Here is a 21,383-nt window from a genome sequence, read left to right as displayed (position 1 = left end):
CAGCAAACCTTGCTAGAAAGCGATTAGGGTGAGCTTTGGGTAAGTGACAGATGCCCTTCCCAGTTGAGCAACCTGCCGATGCACCCTCTCAAACCAATGGCCTCCTACTGGAGGGCTGCACATGCCCATCCAGCCAAACTCCAGCAAGAGGTCGCCACCTTCAGGTTGGATGGGGGCAAAAAAAAAAATTGTTGAGGAGGAAAATAAAAGCACGCTTTTCTTTATCCCTGCTCTTGGTTGATCCAACAGTCTTACCAAACCTCAGAGGGGCCGAGGCCGCATGAATAAATACCCACTGGTCAAAGCCTCCTACGAGTCGGAAAGCCTGCCTGGAATGTTTATTATTGGGACAGCCAGTCATTCCATCGATTACAGGAAATCAGCTGGTGGATTCATCCATGGGTTCCGCTATACAGGTGAGCATCAGTGCTACTCATATCCTCAGCAGACAAATCATAGATAAAATTGCATCAAACTTTCAACACAGAAACGGGACATTCGACCCATCTGGCCTATTCTAGGTATTTATGCTGCACATGAGCCCCTCTCACCCTCCTGCCTATCAATATATCCTTCAATTTCTCCCTCGTGCTTATGTAGCTTCCCCTGGAATGCATCAATACTATTCATCTCAACTTCTCCTTGTGGTAGTCATAATCTTTATGGCAAAGAAGGAGGCCATTCTGCCCATCAAGTCCGTGCCAGTTCTTTAGAGCATTCAGTCAGCCCCATTCCCCTGTTCTATATCCACAGGCCAGCCAGTTTATTTTTCTCAAGTGCCTATCCAATTTCCTTTTGAAATCATCCATTCCCTCAGAGACAGTGGGTTGCACATCATTACCACTCATTCTTCCTCACCCACCCCACCGCATCTCTAAATCTGTGTCCCCTGTTCCTTGTACCATCAGCTAATGAGAACATCTTATCCAAATCTGTCATAATCTTGTACACCTATCAAATCTCCCTTCAATCTTCTTTGCCCCAAGGAGAACAATCCCAGCTTCTCTAACCTACCCTTGTAGCTAAGACCTCTCACTCCTGAAAGCGTTCTAGTAAATCTCCTCTGCATTTGCTCAAGGACTCCCATATCCTTCCTAAAGCCTGGTGACCAGAACTGGACACAATAATCTAGCTGTGGCGTAACTAGAGCTTCATAAAGGTTCAGCATAACTTCCCTGCTTTTGTACTCAGTACCTCTATTTATGAAGTCCAAGATCCCATATCCTTTGCTAACTGCTCTCAATATGTCCTGCCACCTCCAAAAATTTATGCACATGAGCCCCCAGGTCCCTCTGTCCCTGCACACTCTTTGGAATTGTGCCATTAAGTCTGTACTGCCTCTCTGTATCCCTTCTGCCAAAATACATCACCTCACACTGCTCTATTAAGTTACAATTGGCACCTGTCTGCCCATTCTATTAGCCTATCTGTGTCATGTTGCAGTCGATTAGTATCATCCTCACTGCTACACCTCCAAATTTGGAACCATCTGCAAATTTTGAAATATTAGTCCTATTCCAATATCCAAGTCACTTATATATTAAAAAAAAGCAGTGGTCCTGGCACTGAGCCTTGGGAAACACCATTGTCTATCATCCTCCTGAAAAATAACCATTTATCATGACTCACTGTTATTATGGACAGGAGGGCAATTAATTTAAACAACCCTGATTTCTCCTCTCACCACCTGTCTGTAAACAGAGAGGTGTTTTTGATTTCTGATTTCTCCCTTTATAAGTGGTGACATAGTTTCCCCAACCCTTCAGTTTGGTGTGATCCAACCTCTATTATTAATCCCATAGCAAACTCAAGATAACATCAATTAAGAGGGATGGTTTATTTTTACACACGCACAAAATGTGAAAAGGGGTTTTGCAAAGTTCACTCTTTTTGTGCTTATACAATAAAAGAGGGATAAGGGAAAGAAAGGGGTACAGGGCAAGACCACGATAGAAATGAGTTGAGGTTTCACATGAGTCCAGAGTCCAGAATCAAAAGTCCAATGGGGTATTCCTCCAGAGGTTAGCAGGCTGAAACTGTTGCAGGGTGATCCATCTTCCCAGAGATGATGATTTCCTCAATGGAAAAAGGCACGTAGAGATAAATAAGTCTTATAAGCACAGATACAGGAGTTCAGATGTTCCAGTAGTTCACAGTGTAGATTAGGGTCAGGCACTTAACCTGGACAGAGCTCTTTCTGCTGCTGCCTGTTAGATGGTAAAATGGTCGATTGCCTGGGTTCAGTTCCACATGGCAATATTACTTCTCGCAGCTTGGGGGAGGTCATGTGACTTGCCTCCCACCACTCCTCCTGGGTGTTGGACAAAGGATGTACTTTCTCAGGTCTTGGAATCTTGAGGTGCTTAATAGAGGAGTCAGGGTTCCTTTTGTCCTTGCAGACATGCTGTCTCCATTGGCCAGCTCTGCCTTAGAAATGTAAAGGGTGTTGGTGCATTTTTTTTGGAATTTGATTTTCTGCAGTCACAGGGGCATTAGAGTTTAAAGATAACGAGGTCCCTGCTGGTTTCTGAAGGTTAGAAATTCCTCTGGCTAGTCAGGGAAAAGCCTTTGTCCATTTAAAAAAATAATAATTTTAATAGAGTAGCCAGGTTGACGTAGATGTAATTATTTTCCATCCCATCTTCTGGATGGGACACTGTTTTCTGCCCTTAAGCCAAATTTTAAATCCAATTTCCACATTCTACCCACACTTTGGGTAAAGAGGTTTCTCATGAATTCCATATTGGATTATTAGTGATTATCATCTTTTAATCCCCTAACTTTGGTCTCCCCACAAGTGGAAACATCTTCTCTACCTCTACTTTCTTTAAACTAAATTAAATTAGTCTAAACAGAAGAGATTTGGGACAGATGGCGTCAGAAAATGTTTTACACAGTGGGTTGTGAGGCTGTTGAATTCACAATTGAATAATTGTTGAGCAGTGAATACATCATCTAAGAATAAGTTAGGTGATTGAAATGAAGGGGGTAAGAGTACAGAGTGGTCACATGCTGGAGTGGAGGATCGCCACCAACACAGACTGGTTGGACCAAACTGGCCAGTTTGGTCCAACCAATCTGTGTTGCTGGTGATCCTTCACTCCAGCATGTGACCACTCTGTACCCTTACCACCTTCATTTCAATCGCCTGTTTCTATACTGGAATTTTTAAAGGAAGGGAGGCTCGCATTTCACAACCTCAGGACACCTCATAGGGCAATGGAGTTGGTATAATGAGGCACTTTTGAAATGCAGTTGCTGCTGTTTTGTAGATAACTGCATACCTCAATCCAGGATTTTAACACATCCTTCCAGCTGGCACTCCAGTGCGGTACTGAGGGAATGCTGCATTGTCAGACATGCCTTCTTTCCAATGAGACTCCATCTGGCTGTTCAGCTGGATGTTAAAGATCAGTGTGCCAACTGACACCACTGCACGAGCCAATGAGCTGGAGGCTGGGTGGGACTTCCCAGCAGGACTTGCAGTAAACAGTCTGTTTTACAGCAAACAATGTCTACTTACTCAGTAGACAGTCTATTTAAACAGTGCACTACAGCAAACAGTCTACAGAGTCTATTTGAAAAGAATCTCTACAAACCTGATCGAACAGAATTGTTGATTGAAACAGCAGCGATGCCTCATTATAAAAGCAAGGTGATTTCTCTAGCGTGGAGGATAGTTACAATCATACAAATCATGTGTTTAAAATCCCAGTCACTTATAGCGGGGTGGTTTCCAGGCGTGAGTAACAGGTGAATTAGCCTCTCCACCTCCATTCTGGCTGGTAATAGTGTCTCGCTCCCTGCAAGATACCATGGCATATTCGCAGCGAGTTCTCTCGGTGGCCTGGGAAAAGAAGGCAGACTTGCATTCATAATTAGTCCTTTCCCGACCTTAGGAGGTCCCAAAGTCCTTTGCAGCCAATTAATTACTTTTGAAAAGTAGTCACTGTCATAACGTAGGGGCAGCCAATCTGCACATAGCAAACTCCCACAAACAGCAATGTGATAAATGACTGTATAATCTTTTTTAATGATGTTGGTTGGAGGATAAAAGCTCCCAGCTCTTGTTTGAAATAGTACCTTGGGATATTTTTGCATCCACATGAAAGAGCAGATGGTGCCTTGTTTTAACATCTCATCTGAAAGACAGCGTCTCCAACAGTGCAGCATTCCCTCAGCACTGCACTGGAAACAGCAGCCTGGATTATATTCTGATCAAGATTTATTTCTTAATCAAAATACGGAGCTGTATAGAGCACCTCCAGCAGAGGAGAGGGGAAGCAGGAAATAGTAATCAGTGACATCTTTTCCAGGATGGCATGTTGCCTCCCTGGTGTCAGGGTCAGTGATTTCAGTGAGCAACTGTAGATTACTCTGAGCGGGGAGGGTAAACCACATTGGTACCAACAACATAGGTAGAAAGAGGGATGCAATCCTGCAAGCAGATTTCCGTGAGCTGGGAGGATGAATATATGGCTGGAGAGATGGTGCAAGAGGGGAGGGCTTTAGGTTCTCGAGGCATTGGTGCTGGTTCTGGGGGAGGTGGAACCTGTACAGGCTGGATGGTTTGCACCTAAATAGAACCAGGACCAATTTCCTCATGGGCAGTTTGTCAGCGCAATTAAGGAGGGGTTAAGCTAACGTGGTACGGGGCCAGGAACCAGTGCGTAGTATTAGAAAAGAGAAGCATGGTGCACAAAGGATTGGGACAGACAGACAGAACTAGAGTAAGAAATGTAAGTTATTGGATGGGGTCAGAGTAAGATGGAATGCAATAAGGTTTACAGTGTATTTGAGTGCATGGGGTGAGGTAAATAAGATTGCTGAGCTACAGGTGCAGATAGCCACATGGGTCAAACTGTTTACTGTAGTGTCAAAAACGGAGACCTGACTCAAAGAAGGACAGAACTGGATACTAAATATTCCTGGATAAAAGGTGTTCAGGAAAGATGAGAAAGAAAGGAGGAAGGGTAGCAGTGTTGATTAAGGATAATATTACAGTGCTGGAGAGAGAGAATGTCCTGGAGGGGTCAAAGACAGAATCTATTTGGTTAGAGTTAAGAAACACTATTTTGTTTTTTATTCATTCATGGGATGCGAGTGTCGATGGCTAGGCTAGCATTTATTGCCCATCCTTAATTGCCCTTGAGGAGGTGGTAGTGAGCCAAATTCTTAAACTGCTGCAGTACCCACCCACAGTGCTGTTAGGGAGGGTGTTCCAGCATTTTAATCCAACAACAATGAAGGAATGGTTAGGATGGTGTGTTACTTGGAGGGGAAGTTGCAGGTGGTGGTGTTCCCATGTACCTGGTGCCCTGTTCTTCTCGGTGTTAGAGGTTGCGGATTTGGAAGGTGCTGTTGAAGGAGCCTTGGAGAGTTGCTGCAGTGCCTCTTGTAGATGGTGCACATTGCTGCCACTGTGCGTATTCCATCACACTCTTGACTTGTGGCTTGTCGATGATGGACAGGCTTTGGGGAGTCAGGAGGGGAGTTACTCTCTGCAGGCAAAGACTCAGACACTGAATTAGCAAATATTATCAAAGTTTATTGGTTATAAGCAAATTAAACATCAATACGATCATCAAAGACTTATCAATCATCTACAAACTAATCAATGAATTAAAACTTTGATTACTAGTCAGTTGATACTGACTAATAAAGGAAAATAAAGGTAAAATATACTGATCAACAAAACTCTACAGACTTCACTCTTTCAAATGGGTGATCAATCCAAAAGAAGTTACTAACAACCTTGACTCTTTGGGCCATCAGGGTAACCTCAACTTTTTCCAAAGAGCACCGCACTTTCCTTGTGATCCGTACTGGCAGGGTAACTCTTGACTGTCCAGTACTACAAACACAATCTCCATACTGACAGGGATTTTTTTTCTTCTGTCCCCAAAGATCAAACCAGTTTCCCCTCACTTGATGTTTACAACTGGATGGTTCCCATAACCTTTTATATACCCAAAAGGTGGTGTAACCCCACTTTAGCCAATGTTGTTGGAAAGAGTTCATTGGTCAATTATGTTGTAAGAGTTAATATAATTGGTTCCAGCTGATTGTGCAAATTGCGTTAAAACTTAAGACAATGCTTGCTTTAAGCTATGTTACTTGTCTTAATGTCTTTACAAGCATCCCATTCATTAAGGTCAGAACCTTGGCAGTCAGGATTGGTGTGTTCCTGATAGGGAGGATCCCAAGAGTTCAGGCTTTTTCTTTCCCAGAGTGTGACAGCACTTTAATTCTTTCATAGAGTGGAAAAATACAGAAATATAAAATAAATGATTTCTTATTGACTATTGATTATTAATGACTTACCTCAATTACCCTGTAATTGAAGGATACTTTCTTATAACAAAATAATCTGTTGCTAGTCAGGGAATACCATATCAGGTTAGTTTCTGAAGTATAATTGTTAGCAATATCAACTTGGCATCTTTTCTACCCACATATTAATATAATATGGCCAAGTTGGTTCTTTACAGGTTACATGATTATATAAAAAGCCCATAAAAATACAGTCAAGTTTGAACAAGGACACTAAATTAACTAAAATAAAATCTAAGCCAGCTTGCTGTTACTCACCGCAGACCTGCTCTTGTAGCCACAGTATTTATATGGCTGGTCCAGTTAAGTTCTGCTCAGTGGTAACCCCCAGGATCTTGATGGTGGGCATTCAGTGATGGTAATATTGATGAAGATCAGGGGGAGATTGTTAGATTCTCTCTTGTTGGAATTGTCATTGTCTGGCACTTGTGTGGTGGGAATGTTACTTGCTATTTATCAGCCCAACCTGATAGGACTGGTTGTAGTCTATAGACTACCAACAAAGGGCAAGATTTGGGGGAGCACATTTTGTATATAAATGTGTATACACACACAATATATATGTAGATTGGGATAGCAACAGTGTAAAGGGCAGAGAGGGGAAGAGTTTTTGAAGTGTTTTCCTGAGCATTTTGCTGGCCCAATGAGGAAGGAGTCATTTTAGGATCTAGTTCTGGGTAATGAATTGGTTCAAGTGTCAGTAGGGGAACATTTTGGGAACAGTGATCATAGTGCCGTAAGGTTTAGATTAGCTATAGAGAAGAGAGAGGAGCAATCCAGAGTAAAAGTACTTAAATTGGAGGAGAGCCATTTTCCTGGTTAAATTAGAATCGAAAATTGGGAGACAGACCTGTAACAGAGCAATCAGCTGCCTTTAAAGAGGAACTAGTTCAGGTGCAGTCGAGGTGCATTCCCATGAGGGGGAAAGGTAGGGCAACCTAAGCCAGTGCTCCCTATTTGACAAAAGAGATCTAGAGTAAGATAAAGCAGATAAAGGGACAAAAGACAGATATCAGCTTGGTAATACATGAGAACCAGGCTGAATATAGAAAGCTCAGAGAGAACATAAACAAGGAAATAAGAGGGAAAGAGAGTGTGAGAAGAGACTGGCAACCAACATAAAAGGGAATCCAAAAATTTTTTAAAAGCATATAAATAGTAAAAAAGTAGTAAGAGGAGGGGTGGGACTGATTGGGGACTAATGAGGGGAGGTGCTAATGAATATTTGTATCTGTCTTTAAACGGACAAGATGTTACCAAAGTCATAGTGAAGGAAGAGGTGGTTGGAGATACAGGATGAGCTAAAAATTGATAGAGGGGTATTAGACATGCTGGCTGTGTCTAAATGTGATCAGCAATCAGGACCAAATGGGATACATCCTAGGATACTGAGGGAAGTAAGGATGGAATTGCAGAGGTACTGGTGTTATGACTAATGCAGTTGGTAAAGCGAAGTTATTTAAAAATTTCAGAGGGAAACTTTAAATAACTGTTATAACCTATAATTTTAAGTGGTATGTTTGAGATGCAACTCTAAATTCAGGAATCAGACCACCAGTTCTCGAGGTTTTACATTATTGAAACTAATTGAAACATTTTATCAATTTACACAGGTTAAAAATATATATACATATGGCTACAAATTAATATCATAACTTTTAACAAATTCCCAAACTAATCTCCATTAAGGCAACAGCAACCCATAGAATTAACCAAATACCAGGCAAAGCATTTTCACCTTACGAATTCAAAACCTGTGGAGCCAGTTGGAGGCTTGTAGCTGCCTTTTGATCTCACATTGCCTCTGCTCTGCACACCTGAAAACTACTGACGTTATACCTACCATCCCCATTGAATGTTAATTCTCATTGTATCAACAACCTCTTTGAACTCCACCTTTTAACAATGAAACCTATTTCATAGTACCAATTTTATTAGTCATATACACATATTGCTTGTAACTGCTAGATAGATGTTTTCACCCCACTTCTTGAATGCTCTATTCAAAAAAATGCAAATGCAAGCTATCTCCATTACATATCAAAAATAGTACCCTTCAAAGCACCCAGACTAGCTGGCTTTAATCCAACTAAAACACACCTGCACACTAAACATCTATTTTAAAAGAAAAATATTTTCCAAAATATTATATACATTAATAGCTTCATGACAACTGGCCATAATCTTCCAGTCCTCCTTAGGAGGTGATACCAGAATATTGGAGAATTGCATATGTTACACCCTTATACAATAAAGGGTGTAAGGATGAATCCAGCAACTACAGGTCAAGTCAATTTAACCTCGGTGGTGGGAAAGCTTTTTAGAAACGACAATCCAGGACAAAATTAAAAGTCACTTGGTCAAGTGTGGATTAATTAACAAAAGCCAGCATGGATTTGTTAAAGACAAGTCGTTTTTAACCTGAATTTTTGTTGAGGTAACAGAGTGGGTTGATGAGGGTAATGTAGTTGATGTGTAATGGATTTCCATAAAATGTATGCAGTATGGACTTGCCGGCAAAGTTGCAGCCCATGGAATAAAAGGGAATATGGGAGCATGGATATAAATTTGGATGAGTGACAAGAACCAGAGATTAGTAGTTAACAGTTCTCTTTTGGGCTGGTGGAAGGTATACAGTGGGGTTCCCCAGGGGTAGGTACGAGGATCACTGCTTTTCTTGATATATATCAGTGACCTAGACTTGAGTGTATAGGACACAATTCCAAAACTTGCAGATTACACAAAATTCAGTATTGTGAACTGTGAGGAGGATAGGGTTAGACTCTAAAGAGGACATCAGTTGGCTGGTGGAATGGGTGGACGCATGGCAGATGAAATTTAATGCAAAGAAGTGAGAGAGATTCATTTTGGCAGAAAGAACAAGGAGAAGCAATATAAAATGAAGAGTACAATTCTAAAGGGGGCGCAGAAACAGAGAGACCTAAGGGTATTGTGCACAAATCGTTGAAGGTGGCAGAGCAGGCTGAGAAAATGGTTCAAGAGGCGTACAGGATCCCGGGCTTTATAAATAAAGGCATAGAGTACAAAAGCAAGAAAGTTATGGTGAACCTTCATAAAACTCTAATTCGGCCTCAAATTGAGTATTGTGCACAATTCTAGACACCATACCTTAGGAAGGATGTGAAGGCTTTAGACACGGGGCAGAAAAGATTTATGAGAGTGGTTCCAGGGACGAGGGACTTCAGTTATGTGGATAGGTTGGAGAAGTGGGGGTGTTGTTTTCCTTAGAGAAAAGAAGGTTTGGAGGAGATTTGATAGAGGTGTTCAAAAGTGTGAGGTGCCTAGACAGAGTAGATAGAGAGAAACTGTTCCCACTGGCGGAAAGCTTGTGAACATTGATTTAAGGTGATTGGCAAAGGCGTGAGGCAGCGAGTGGTTAGGATCTGGAATAGACTGGCTGAGAGTGTGGTGGAGGCAAATTTGGCTATGTCTTTCAAAAGCACCCAAAGAGAAAATTTGCAGGGCTGCGGTGGAAGGGGGGGGAAGTGGGACTAGCTGATGCTTTTGCAGGGAGCTGACATGGATGCAATGGACCGAATGGCCGCCTCCTGTGCTGTAATCATTATATGATTCTTTCCAGCAGTTTGTACTTTCATGGTGTCTTGCTGCCATTGCTGAGGATTCCTCTTGCAGCATGTTTCATAGCACTGGCAGATGCTGCCCTGGATCTGCGATGTAAATGTGGCATTCGATTAGACAATTACAATTACCAAGCACTCAGAGTGAGTAACCACCTACTGAGGGAACCAGCTCAGGGGTGCTGAGCTCTAGGTGGGCTGAACTCTGAGATGGGTGGGGAAAGCCAAAAGCCATTGGGAAGTGTTCCTGCTCCGAATCACGACCCCATTACTCCTGCTGGTAAACTATATGCACGTCATTGTCAGACGAGTGTAGGGAGCAGGCTTGGATGTGGTGCTGCATGCAGTTGAATAGCTATCTGATCCTCACTGTGCAGGATCACCTAGAACAAATATTTGAAATGTTGCCTGAGAGCTGTGGAGCCATGACCCTTGCTGAGCCCTGCAAATCTGGTCCTCGAAGCCCAATCAACCTGGTGCTATTTTGACTTTAGTATCTTTCTTGTTTAAATTTCATGGGCCTGAGGGTTTTAGACACTGCTCTAATTGACACGGTTGCCCCATTGGTGGATAAACTCGAAATCACAGCAAGATCTGTCGGTAGCAGCAGTAAGTATTTAGAAATTAATGGGGGCACGCAGTTAAACTTTGTGTGTTTGCCCCTGAGGCTTCGAGCTCTGCCCTGGTGTGAATTGGTGGCTGCATACAGTATACCAGCATTGTTCCCAGCCAGGATGGAGATTGGGTAACTCTGGCATTAAACCTGCCTGGAGACCATACGGCTAGAGAGTGACTGGGATTGATTTCATGCACCTAACATTTATTATGTAACCATCCTCCACTCACTGGATTCTGCTGTAGAAATAACCGCCTTTATTGGGGGACATTGCTGTAGTTTCATTGAGCTCTGTTTGCTGCAGCTGGTAAAGACTCCCTTTTAATTTCTGTAGTGTGCTGTATAAATAGATTCTCTCTGCTGACTGAATAGACTTTGGTAAAATAGACTGTTTGCTGGGAGCCCTGCCTTAAATCCAGTCCCACCTCCAACCCATTGACTGACAGCGTTGTCAATCGACAGTCTGCAAATGGGCACCATCAGAACACTGAACAAGCTATCACATTCTCAATTAATACCTTGACCTGAGTATGAGGACATTGGCGAGTGTGCACAATATGTGAGGTTGTTAGTGCAACAAAGGGATGGCAGTGGGATTCAGGATAGTCGACCCACAGGTCCCCAGTTTCAGCTTGGCTCAGATTAGATGTGTAACCTTTTGAACCTAGTCCTTTAAATATGATTAAAAGCTTTGTGTAACCTGTCATGAAGGCTGATATTCTCGTGGTGACCTTTCCAATGGCAGTAAGCTTCAATGCAGTTCAGAGCTGGCTTTGTAATGTAGGTCAGTGGGATACAGAGACAGATCATCTCCCTTATTTAAAGCCCTGTGTTTGATCAAGTCTGCTGCCTTGGAATACTTGGCTGATGCCCAGGGTAATGGAGACTGAGAACCTGACCCAGGCCTCCAATAATCTCCAGATTCACGAGAACTATTTCTCTTGATTGGAATTAAATCTATGCATTGACTGTGATCCTAACCAGCACTAATATTGCACAGTCATTTCCAAAGCTCCAGAAACTACCCTGATTGTAGCTCTCAAGAATTTAGGTGAAACTGAGTGCATAAGGCGTTGCTGTGTTGGCCAAACTTGTACCCTCTTTAAACTTGAACTCATCTAAAACTCTGCTGCCTGTATCCTAACTCGCAACAAGTCAGCTCCCCTGTGCTTGTTGACTTAAATTGACCCCCAATCTGGGAAAGCCTCATTTAAAAATTCTCATCCTTGTTTACATATTCCCTCATGACCTTGCCTCTCTTTCTCTCTGTAAGCACTTCACGCCCTACAAACCATAAGATCACTGCACTCCTTCAATTCTGGCCTTTTGTACATCCCTGATTTACATCACCCCATCGTTGGCGGCAGTGCCTTCAGCCCTCAACTCTGGAATTCCCTCTCCTTCAAAACGCTCCATAAAATCTATCTCTTTGACTTAGCATTGGTACATTGACAGCCTTCTGTTTTGTAAGATGATGGTTTGTGCCATGGTGGTTAACTCTGTTTTAAGCGTTGCCTGGTGGGGCTCAGGAGCCCCTCTCTGGCATGGCAGTCTGTGCCGCATTTGCTGCAGATAAAGACAGTGGGCTGAGAAGGTGCACAATTCACTGACTTTTGTTTTCTCTGGGCCCTCTTCTTGGTCAGCTGAGCTTTTTATTTCTGCTCACTTCTTACAATGCTCTGCCAAACAATCAGACTACAAAGGGTCATGGCCATCGGTGAATGTCTCCCAGTTGTCAGTTTCAGTATCCACCATCTTCATAATTTGGTTTCAGGTGTCCTTGTAGTGTAGGGATGGATACCCAGGAGGTAATGACCCAGTGGCCGTACAGAAGGCCTTTGGCCTATCGTCCATCTGATCAGTATGGTTGAGCCAGTGCGGATGTAATTATCTTAGCAATGAGTGTATGCTGATGGAATTAGCACGCTCCGGGACCTCTGACTTAGTGACGTTGTCCTGCCAACAGATGTCGACGATATAACTGGGACAGCGACGGTGGAAACTGTTGAGCCGTTTCTCCTGCTAGTATATGTTGTCCAGGTCTCAGCACGGTAGAGGAGTGCGCTGAGGACACAGGTCTAGTTGCCTCGCAGTTTGGTGTTCTCAGTCAGGTTGCTGTTGCTCCTTACTCAATTTGGTTATAACAGCTGCAGCTTTTGCGACGCATTTGGTCACTTGTCCTAATATCTCCTTATGTGGTTTGGTGTCAAATCTTGTTTAATACACCCTTGTGAAGTGACTTGGGACATTTCACCAGGTGCTATATTCTGAGTTGTTATTAATGTCACAGCTCTCCTCATTGCCTTCTCTGCTTTTCGCCCCTTCCTCCTTTCTTGAGGGCACTGTCCTGTGAGGTTACAGCTCACCTGTACCCTGCTGATGTGTGAGTGCTACTGGGCTTTTGGGCCAGGGTCTCTGGATAATGATCAAGGATAGGAACCCTGTCTGACTCTTTCTCTCTCTCTCTCTCTCCGTCTCCCTTTTTCCTATACTGAGACTAGCTTTCAATTCCAGATTTTATTAATTGAATTTAAATTCCACCAGCTGTCATAGTGAGATTTGAACCTTTACATTAGCCTGGGCCCCTGGAATTCCAGAGCTTAGAGATTAGGCAGCTGAAGACCTAGCCACCAATATCAGAGCAATTAAAAGTGGGAATCTGCAAGAGGTTAAAATTGGAGGAGAGCAGATATCTCTTAGGGGTTGTAGGGATGGAAGAAATTGCAGAGATAGGGAGGGGCGAGGCAGTGGAGGGATTTGATAACAAGAATGAGAATTTTTGAATTGAGACTTTGCCGAATCAGGAGCCAGTGTAAGTCAGCGACCATGGGTGAATAGGGGTTGGTGTGAGTTAGGATACAGGCAGTTGTTTTGAATGAGCTGAGGTTTAGAGGGTGGAGGCTAGGAGGCCAGTCATGTCCGATCCCAGATATCACATTTGATTGTTGTGCGTGGTTTGCAATGCTACTGTCGTAACCTGTGGTTTTTGGTTGTTTCTCACCAGCCCGTGCTGTTCATCACCTGCTGGAGCATCGGTACCATGGCATTACCTGGCCGGCCACCACCCTGCCCATCACCCATTTGACCAACATGATAATCAAGCGCATCAACGAGGCGTCTGGCCTTTATCAGATGTTCAGTGTCCTTGCTGACTTTGTGCTGCTACGGAAGTGAGTGAACTCCACTTTAATAAACTTAATTGGGCTTGGCGCAGTGACCTCCAAAACAGCAAGCTGTTTCCTTAGCATCCAATAAAAGCTCCTGTCACTATAGTTTATATCAGGCCACCCTGGATGACCTTAGCTTGTGATGTGATACACTTCTTTGGGTTTAATCCAACTCCAACCCAGTGTTACCCCCCCATGCAATGTATTTTCTAGCATAAATTCCTGGATAGTAATCAAAGTGAAACCTGGCTGACATTAACCTGATGATACTGAGTTCGCTTCTGCTCCTAGGCGGAGATCATCTAATGCGGCTTAGCTGAACAACCACAGCTGATATCTCCTGGGTCTGTTGGGCTCTATTCCACAATCCCCAAAGTATCTGGGTCTGTTGGGTTCAGTTTTAAAATAAGCACATTTACATACCTGTTCTGTTTGAATCGATGTTGTTATTGCCCCAGGGGCCACCGTACCAATGATTTCAGTGCTGTAGTGTGAAGCTGGAACAAGTGTTGCTGCGACCAATGCATATCTCGCACAGACCTGGTGCTTACCTTAACTTACCGGGTTCACTGAGGCTGGTACCTGGAAAGACCCATTGAAAACCCAGTTGTCCGAGCAAACTTGGCCTCTTCACATTAGCGCAGGTGCTGTCTGCATGAAGCTTGTGTGTCATTGGCAGATGGCACTGACACAACAGAATGAAATTTACTGAAGGAGAGCCAACCAATTGGAAGCTAGCGCTGAAGGTTAATGGAGTTAGTGAGCAACCTTCAAAGGCCTGTTCTATGTCAGCTTGTCATGGATAACCATTCAGGGTGACCACGGAGAAAGCTGTTCCTGGCAGCTGAAGGTTTTTCTCCTCCTCGTTTTCTTCCCTAAAGTGCTGAGTCTCATCGGGGTACAATTCCATCTCCGCTGTTCACACTCTATCTCCTCACCCAATTTCCATATGCAGCATGGGTATAGATGGGGAACGTCACAGGATTGTTCATCCACAGAGGGTATGAAGTGGGACCTAATCTTTTAAGACCTCTGATTGGAGAGCCTAAAACTGAGGGGCATAGTCTCAGGATAAGCAGTCGGTGATTTAGAATTGAGTTGCACAAAAACTTCTTCACTCAGACAATTGTATATCTTTGTAATTCATTACTCCAGAGTACTATGGATTCTCAGTCAATGAATATATTCATGACTGGGGTCTATAGATTCTTAGGCCCTAAGGGAATTGAGGGAAATGGGGATAGAGTGATAAAGTGGAGTTGAAGTGGAAATTCAGCCATGATCTTATTGAATGGTGGAGCAGGCTTGAGAAAGCGCTTGGCCGACTCCTGCTCCTTTGTCTCATGCTCTGATGACCCAATCTTGTTCTCACCCAGTGTCCACAGTACGCACAGGGCAATGATCAGGAGTGGGAGAGTTAGCTCATTTCCCCCTTCCTAGCTCAGGATTCTGAGGCTCTGGCTGAAACCTTCAAATTCCACATTGTTTGGGAATTAAAACTATGACGTTGGATCTGAGTAGCTCAGTCGTGCCCAAGCAGTGCTGTTACTGTGGAGGCAGAGAGGAATCCATTGTCCATGTTGTCTGAGCAGAGATACGCAGTGTGCTGGTTTAGGACAATGACTATAGCCAGTGCTTTGCCCCTCACTCACGCTCCACAATATCACCTCAGCCATGCTGTCTAGCAAAGGCCCCAGGAAGTAGTAGCGAGGAACAAAGTATGTATCTCAAATGGTGAAAGGATTCCTATGTCCTGTGGCTGCTAACATCATTCCTGCTGTGCATTTGCAGAAATGCCACAGAGTTTGAATACTTGGAAGAGTATCCCATTGGAGCACTTCCACATCTTCCGGAAAACACAGGGAAAGATGCAACAAATGGGCTATTTGTTATTAACCTGGAATATGGGAGCAACTTTTCCAGACCAGAGTCTGATGTTTTCCATCCCAGCCGTGCAGTAGGAGAGCCCGGACACGCATGGCTCTCAAACTTCCTCCACCCCGTCATCTACTTCTACAAACGTCTACCAACAGGTCGGTGTTTTTCCTCTATTCTGCCTTTCACCCTCCGATCCTCTTGCTAACCTCAGCCAGGGATCTGTTTGCTGGTGTTGTTACTGATTGCTGATCCAATGAGCGAATTAATTGTATTCAATGAGCTACATAAGTTATCACATTTTATAGGAAAGGGACAATGTTTCAGGACAGTTTGCAAAGGCTACTGAACCAAGCGTTGGGGGAATCCCGGAGAAATCCCAATGAGCTGAGCACAAAATAGTTGGTATTTCACAGGGGTAGGAGCTGTTCCAGTTGTGTGTCCACTGTTCAGTACCTCACTGTGCTCAGGCACCAGCTGGTCGGGTTGCCCCTGATTTCCCTGGCCATGAGTTCAGTGACAGTGAAGGAACTGGAGCTTGCCCTGGGTTGAGCAGATTTTGAAGTCTAAATGTGGAGAGTGAAGAGAACCTATCAGGCTGTGCAAAGTGTAGATCCTGCCAATGTATGGAGAATAACATGGGTCCATGCACAGGGAGCAGAGCACATGCGGTGGGGGGGGAATAGTGCAGGGAGCAGTGTTCAGGTCAGTTCACAGGGAGCAGGGGCACTTGGTATATGGGGAATAGCGCAGGGAACAGAGCATGCCAGGGTGTGGAATGTAATTTTCTGCTTGTTTTCAGAGACTGAGATGATGCAGAGACCGAAGTTCTGGCCCCTCCCGAGGCCAGACAGCATCCATCACATTGTGGAAGATTTCCTGACTAACTGGACAGCTGCCAAAGCTCACATCCTGCCACTGCGCCGCTTCCTGGAGAACTGTCTGGGCACTGACCTCAGGAGCTTCTTTGCAGGTGTGACATCCTCTTGTAATGCAATCATGTAAAACAGGCACTTCCTTATTTAGAGGTGCCTTTATCACAAGCTGTTTCTCCCTGGGCTGGGGACTGTTCCTTTCTCTCTGATTGTTTGCTCAGGCTGTCTCTGCAGCCAAGGAACAGTGTAGCAGAGCCCCACACAAGTGCTGTGGGTGAGATGATGCCCTTCAAGTCTGGGACTCTCCATGTCCTGGATTCCCAACCTCTCACTAGTCCAGTGATACTGTGATTATATGTAGCCCCGCCTCAGATGAACAAACAGCACAGAACCTGAGTCCACATGCTGTGCCACATTGTTGAGCTTAGAGCCTCTGCATCGTGGAGCTCAGGGACCCTGTGCCATGGAAGTAGAGCTCCCAGGCCACGTAACTCAGTTTCTATGTCCTGAAACTCCGAGGATTGGGCCAAGCAATTACTCACTATTTAGAGACACTTCTTTGTTTATCTTCCTAACTCTGCTGTGGTATGGTTTCACCCTCTAGCACCTCCTGGCAATGCTTGTTCTTAATTTGCAGCCTAGGTAGTGTGTGTGTCTACAGTTATTTGACCATGGAGGGCTTCACTGTCTCATCCAGAGCAGAAGCTGAAACCCTGTGTGATTTGTTCACCCTCCCCTTTCTACTATCGAGCCCCCAACTCTTCCTCAGCTCCGGACTGCTTAGGGAGTGAGCTTTCGAGTTATCAACAGTCACGGATTGCAACTCTTTTGAGTACAATCACAGTTCTTGGTTTCCGGGAGTGGGACATGAACCCACAACCTTCTGATTCAAAGGCGAGGGTGCTATGGACTGAGCCACAGCTGATGAGCTGAAATTGTTCCTGGCCTGTGTGATATGACTGGCCGGTGGGACTGAAGCTGCCACATTTCGTACATTACTACAGTGACTACACTTCAAAATACTTTGTTAGTTGTGAAGCACTTTTGGACGTCTGAGGTTGTGAAAGGTGCTATATAACATTTGTTCATTCCTTCTTAACTCATTGGGAAAGCTTGTATTTTGAGCAGTGTGTTCTTGTAGCAGTTGAATTTATGGAAAGATTTCATATTCTAATGGCATTCCATTTCCCTGCAGAATCCTGCTTCAAGTTTGCTTTGACCAATCAGTATGTGCCACCCTTCTGTCGCCATGGTTACTTAAACATGCAAGGATTGCTGGGTGACGAGATCCTGTGGCTCGAGTCTGTGGAGATGGACCACCCTTCCAGTGACGCAGTCTCAACCGAAGAACGCTGAGAGCAGCACTTGTCCACAACCAGGGCATTTGGGCACTGCAACCATCTGGAGATGAAACTATTTAGTGACTGACTACAGACTGACAACCTGTGCACTTTAACCAGGTGAGGGCTGAGTGCACGCAGAATTTCTCCTTGTTGCAGAACTGAATGATTCCAGGAAACACACACAGCGTTGCTGCCATATACAAGGGGCTCACTAAGGTTTTATCCAACTTCTGTGCAATGTATATTTATGAGAAAAGCCAAAAATATCTGTAGGTAACAGGGAGATTATTTTTGTATTGTTCGTTTTGATATTTGGTACGGTTGCTCCTGACGTTTTTAAACACTTCCTCTCATGTTTGAGCACTAAACGTGATGTTTGGAGATTCCATGTGAATTTTCAAATCTTCACAACTGCCAATTCCTGGTCTTGCCGTCCCCTGCTTTTTAAAGTGGCTTCATCAAGTGGCACCTCGCTTCTATATCAAAACAGAACATGCTGAAGATGAACAGCAGGCTTTCTGGAATTCTGGGAAAACTAATTGCAATGTTTTGGGTTAGTACACAGCATCACTACAAACAGACAATCTTGCTTTCACCGTGCTGTTTGTGGGAGCTTGCTGTGCTGTCATGATTGCCGCGTTTCCTACATTACAACAGTAGCTACATTTTTAATGAACGTATGTCATTTGCTGTAAAGCACTTTGGAACGTCCTGATTTCCTGAAAGATGTGACAGAAATGCCTTCCCTCTTTTTCTTGTACCTGCCTCTGTTTCTGGAGAGAGGTTCTGCTGAATAGACACGCTCTTCGAACGGCTGGCTGGAACTGTGGCCCACTGCTCCCCTCCACCTGGCTCCCAGGAGGGAAGAGCCAGCAGGTTGACGACATTCTCCTGCCCTTCACCCCCACCTCCTGCCAACGGAACAGGGTTGAGATTACTGAATCAGGGGTCAGACCTATGCAGGACCTTTGGTGGATGTCAAAAATGCTGCTCCCTAGCGTTGTGTCTATTTTTCCAGCTCACATAAGCTTATGAACATTTTGAATGATACAGCACAGGAAGAGCCCATTCAGCCCACCGTGCCTGTGACTGTTCTTTGAAAGAGTTATCCAGTTATTACCACATCCATAACAAAAACAAAACTAAAAATACCTGGAAAAACTCAGCAGGTCTGACAGCATCTGCGGAGGGGAACACAGTTAACGTTTCGAGTCCGTGTGACTCTTCATCGGATCTTCATTACCACATCCATGTTCTTTCCCCAACCCTGAAATAGTTTCCTTTTCAAGTATTTAAATCTGAAACTCTCCCCCTGAAAAGACGCTGCGAGACCATTGGAGCTTTGGAGACTGAGATTGATAGACTGTTGCTGGGTAAGGGGTACCAAGGAATATGGAGCAATGGCAGATAGTTACAGGCCAGCTATGATTTAATTGAATGGACAGACCATTAGGTTCCTGTAGGTGATGCTACTGAGCTGTTGATATTAGCAAACGCAGGGAAAACCTGTGGCGACAGACAGTTACAAACAGGAAATGAATCATTGACAAATGAAGGAAGTGAAAAAGCCTTCAGGTAGACATGAAGGTTAGATAAATAGGTACCAAAACAGCAGAAGCAGTCTAATATGTGCAAGTGAAAGGTCAGTGATTCATTCAAGGGCTCTTAGAATGATATGGCATGGAAGGAGGCCATTCAGCCCATCGTGCCTGAGTTGACTCTTTGAAAGAGCTTTTCAATTAATCCCATGCACTCACCCTTTCCCCATAGCTCTAGAATCTAGATTGATGAACTGAGGACGAGTCACTGGAGGTCAGACAGTTCCAGTTCCTTTTTATTAAAAAAAATTTCAGACAAATAATATTTATCAAATAAATATAACTGCAGCCAGTGCAGCACAGCAGTGTCCAGTGAATAACTGAGCTGAACAGCACGTGCTTATTTCCTTTGCCAAGTTAACGTAGCTCAGTCGGGAAACTCCTGTTGGGCCTATCTCTGTGAACGTCGTGAGGAGAGGATCGAATTTGATGCCTTCAAATGTGATGCACTGTGCAGTTGAATTACCTCATGGCACTTTCTGTCTAAACACACCAAAGAGAGGATTGGCATCTTGGGCACCTTAATGGAGTCTTGCGGTGGAGATAGCAATGAAACTATACCCCAGCAGAGGTACACTGTACTTGGGAGGAGTGAGAAAGGTTAATGAGGGATAAAGAGCAGGAGCTGTTTGCCTCAATCATGGACTTTTGCAAGAGATGCCATTGGTTATGCTGTCACCCAATTCTTGCTGTCCCAGTTCCCTTGCTTTACCAGTACTATGCCAAGCTGTGTTATTGGGGTTAATAAAACTTACATTCAGCCAGCGTAATTATTGGTAAAAAGGAATTTGTATTGATATATATTTCTGTATTGAGTTTCTGGATCATGTTGGGCTGTGTGTTTTGAGAGTAACTGCTGTAAATGGAGAGGCCACTGGATGTGATCCTGCTGTTCACGGGTCATTACCATTCTGTCCTCTGCATTCTGTTCTGCTGCCTTTGCTCCATGTGCATCTTTAGTCAAATTCCCAATAAAAATAACTTCCAGCTCAGATATTCTAACTAGGCCCCCCCTTGTGTAGTTCTGATTAAGGGATGCGGATGTCAATGGCTAGGCCAGCACTTATTACCAATCCCTAATTGCCCTTGAGACACCACCTTGAACTGTTGCAGTCCATGTGTTGTAGGAACATCCACAGTGCTGTTAGGAAGGAATCATTCCAAGATTCAGGAATGATCCTGAATCCGTATCATTCAGGATTTTGATCCAGCAACAGTGGAGGAACAGCAATATAGTTCCAAGTTAGCATGGTGTGCAGATGGTACACATTGCTGCCACTGTTCGTCATTGGTGGAGGGAGTGAATGTTTGTGGGTGTGGTGCCAATCGAGCGGGGCTGCTTTATCCTGGATGCTGTCAAGCTTCTTGAGTGTTGTGGGAGCTACACTCAACCAGTCAAGTGGAGAATATTCCATCATACTCCTGGCTTGTGCCTTGTAGAAGCATTGTTTCTACAATCTGCCAAATCTTACATTTGCACACATCCACTTGTAAGCAAGCCTTAGTTTCTGTGATTAAGTTGCACACTCCTGTGTCAGTTCTTTTCATTACAGACTCATTTGTTCACAATAATGGGATCTGCCTATGTACTCTATGATGTAATTACAGCTTCACACCAGTGGGAACTCAGTGCTGCCTCTCCTAATGCCCCAGTCCGTACTGAAGACGAAACTCCTTTGCTTCAGTCAACATTACTTGTCATAAGTTGTCCATTCAACATGACACAAAGCAAGATATTAAATGAACATTAGGACGAAATGTGCAGATTTAAAATGGGGAATGTGTTATACCCCTGTGCCCTGGCCCAAATATTCTTACAACCCACCCTCTCCCCAATAGCTGTTGTTCAGAACACCATCAATTAATGATCCTGTCACATTTCTTCCCCAATCCAACTCCCACATCATAAAACTCCACCACATCACAAAGCCACCATTCTCTCCCTCCCCCCTCCCCCTCACTGTACAGTTTACCATT

General features: G+C 44.1%; 2 protein-coding genes and 1 long non-coding RNA gene across 3 annotated transcripts in view; 1 reads left to right on the top strand and 2 right to left on the bottom strand.

Moving 5' to 3' along the window:
- The window catches only part of foxred2 (FAD-dependent oxidoreductase domain containing 2), a 32,382-nt gene extending 12,206 nt beyond the window's left edge, over positions 1-20,176 (top strand). The window contains exons 5-9 of the mRNA XM_078532082.1: positions 250-416; positions 13,553-13,718; positions 15,507-15,748; positions 16,393-16,563; positions 17,661-20,176. Coding sequence (XP_078388208.1) covers positions 250-416; positions 13,553-13,718; positions 15,507-15,748; positions 16,393-16,563; positions 17,661-17,821 — 907 coding nt within the window. The 3' untranslated portion in view covers positions 17,822-20,176. The remainder of the gene's footprint in view (positions 1-249; positions 417-13,552; positions 13,719-15,506; positions 15,749-16,392; positions 16,564-17,660) is intronic.
- The window catches only part of LOC144669599 (alpha-N-acetylgalactosaminidase-like), a 376,191-nt gene that overhangs the window by 194,310 nt on the left and 160,498 nt on the right, over positions 1-21,383 (bottom strand). The gene's annotated exons all lie outside the window — the stretch shown is intronic.
- Positions 1,814-5,525, bottom strand: LOC144669579 (uncharacterized). The gene is made up of 2 exons (XR_013573696.1): positions 5,311-5,525; positions 1,814-3,847 (listed from the first exon to the last, which is right to left on the bottom strand). It is a non-coding gene; the product is annotated as an uncharacterized LOC144669579 (long non-coding RNA).

Source organism: Cetorhinus maximus, chromosome 29, assembly GCF_964194155.1.
Source record: "Cetorhinus maximus chromosome 29, sCetMax3.hap1.1, whole genome shotgun sequence".
Lineage (NCBI taxonomy): Eukaryota > Metazoa > Chordata > Chondrichthyes > Lamniformes > Cetorhinidae > Cetorhinus > Cetorhinus maximus.
This window is presented reverse-complemented; position numbering and strand designations above follow the sequence as displayed.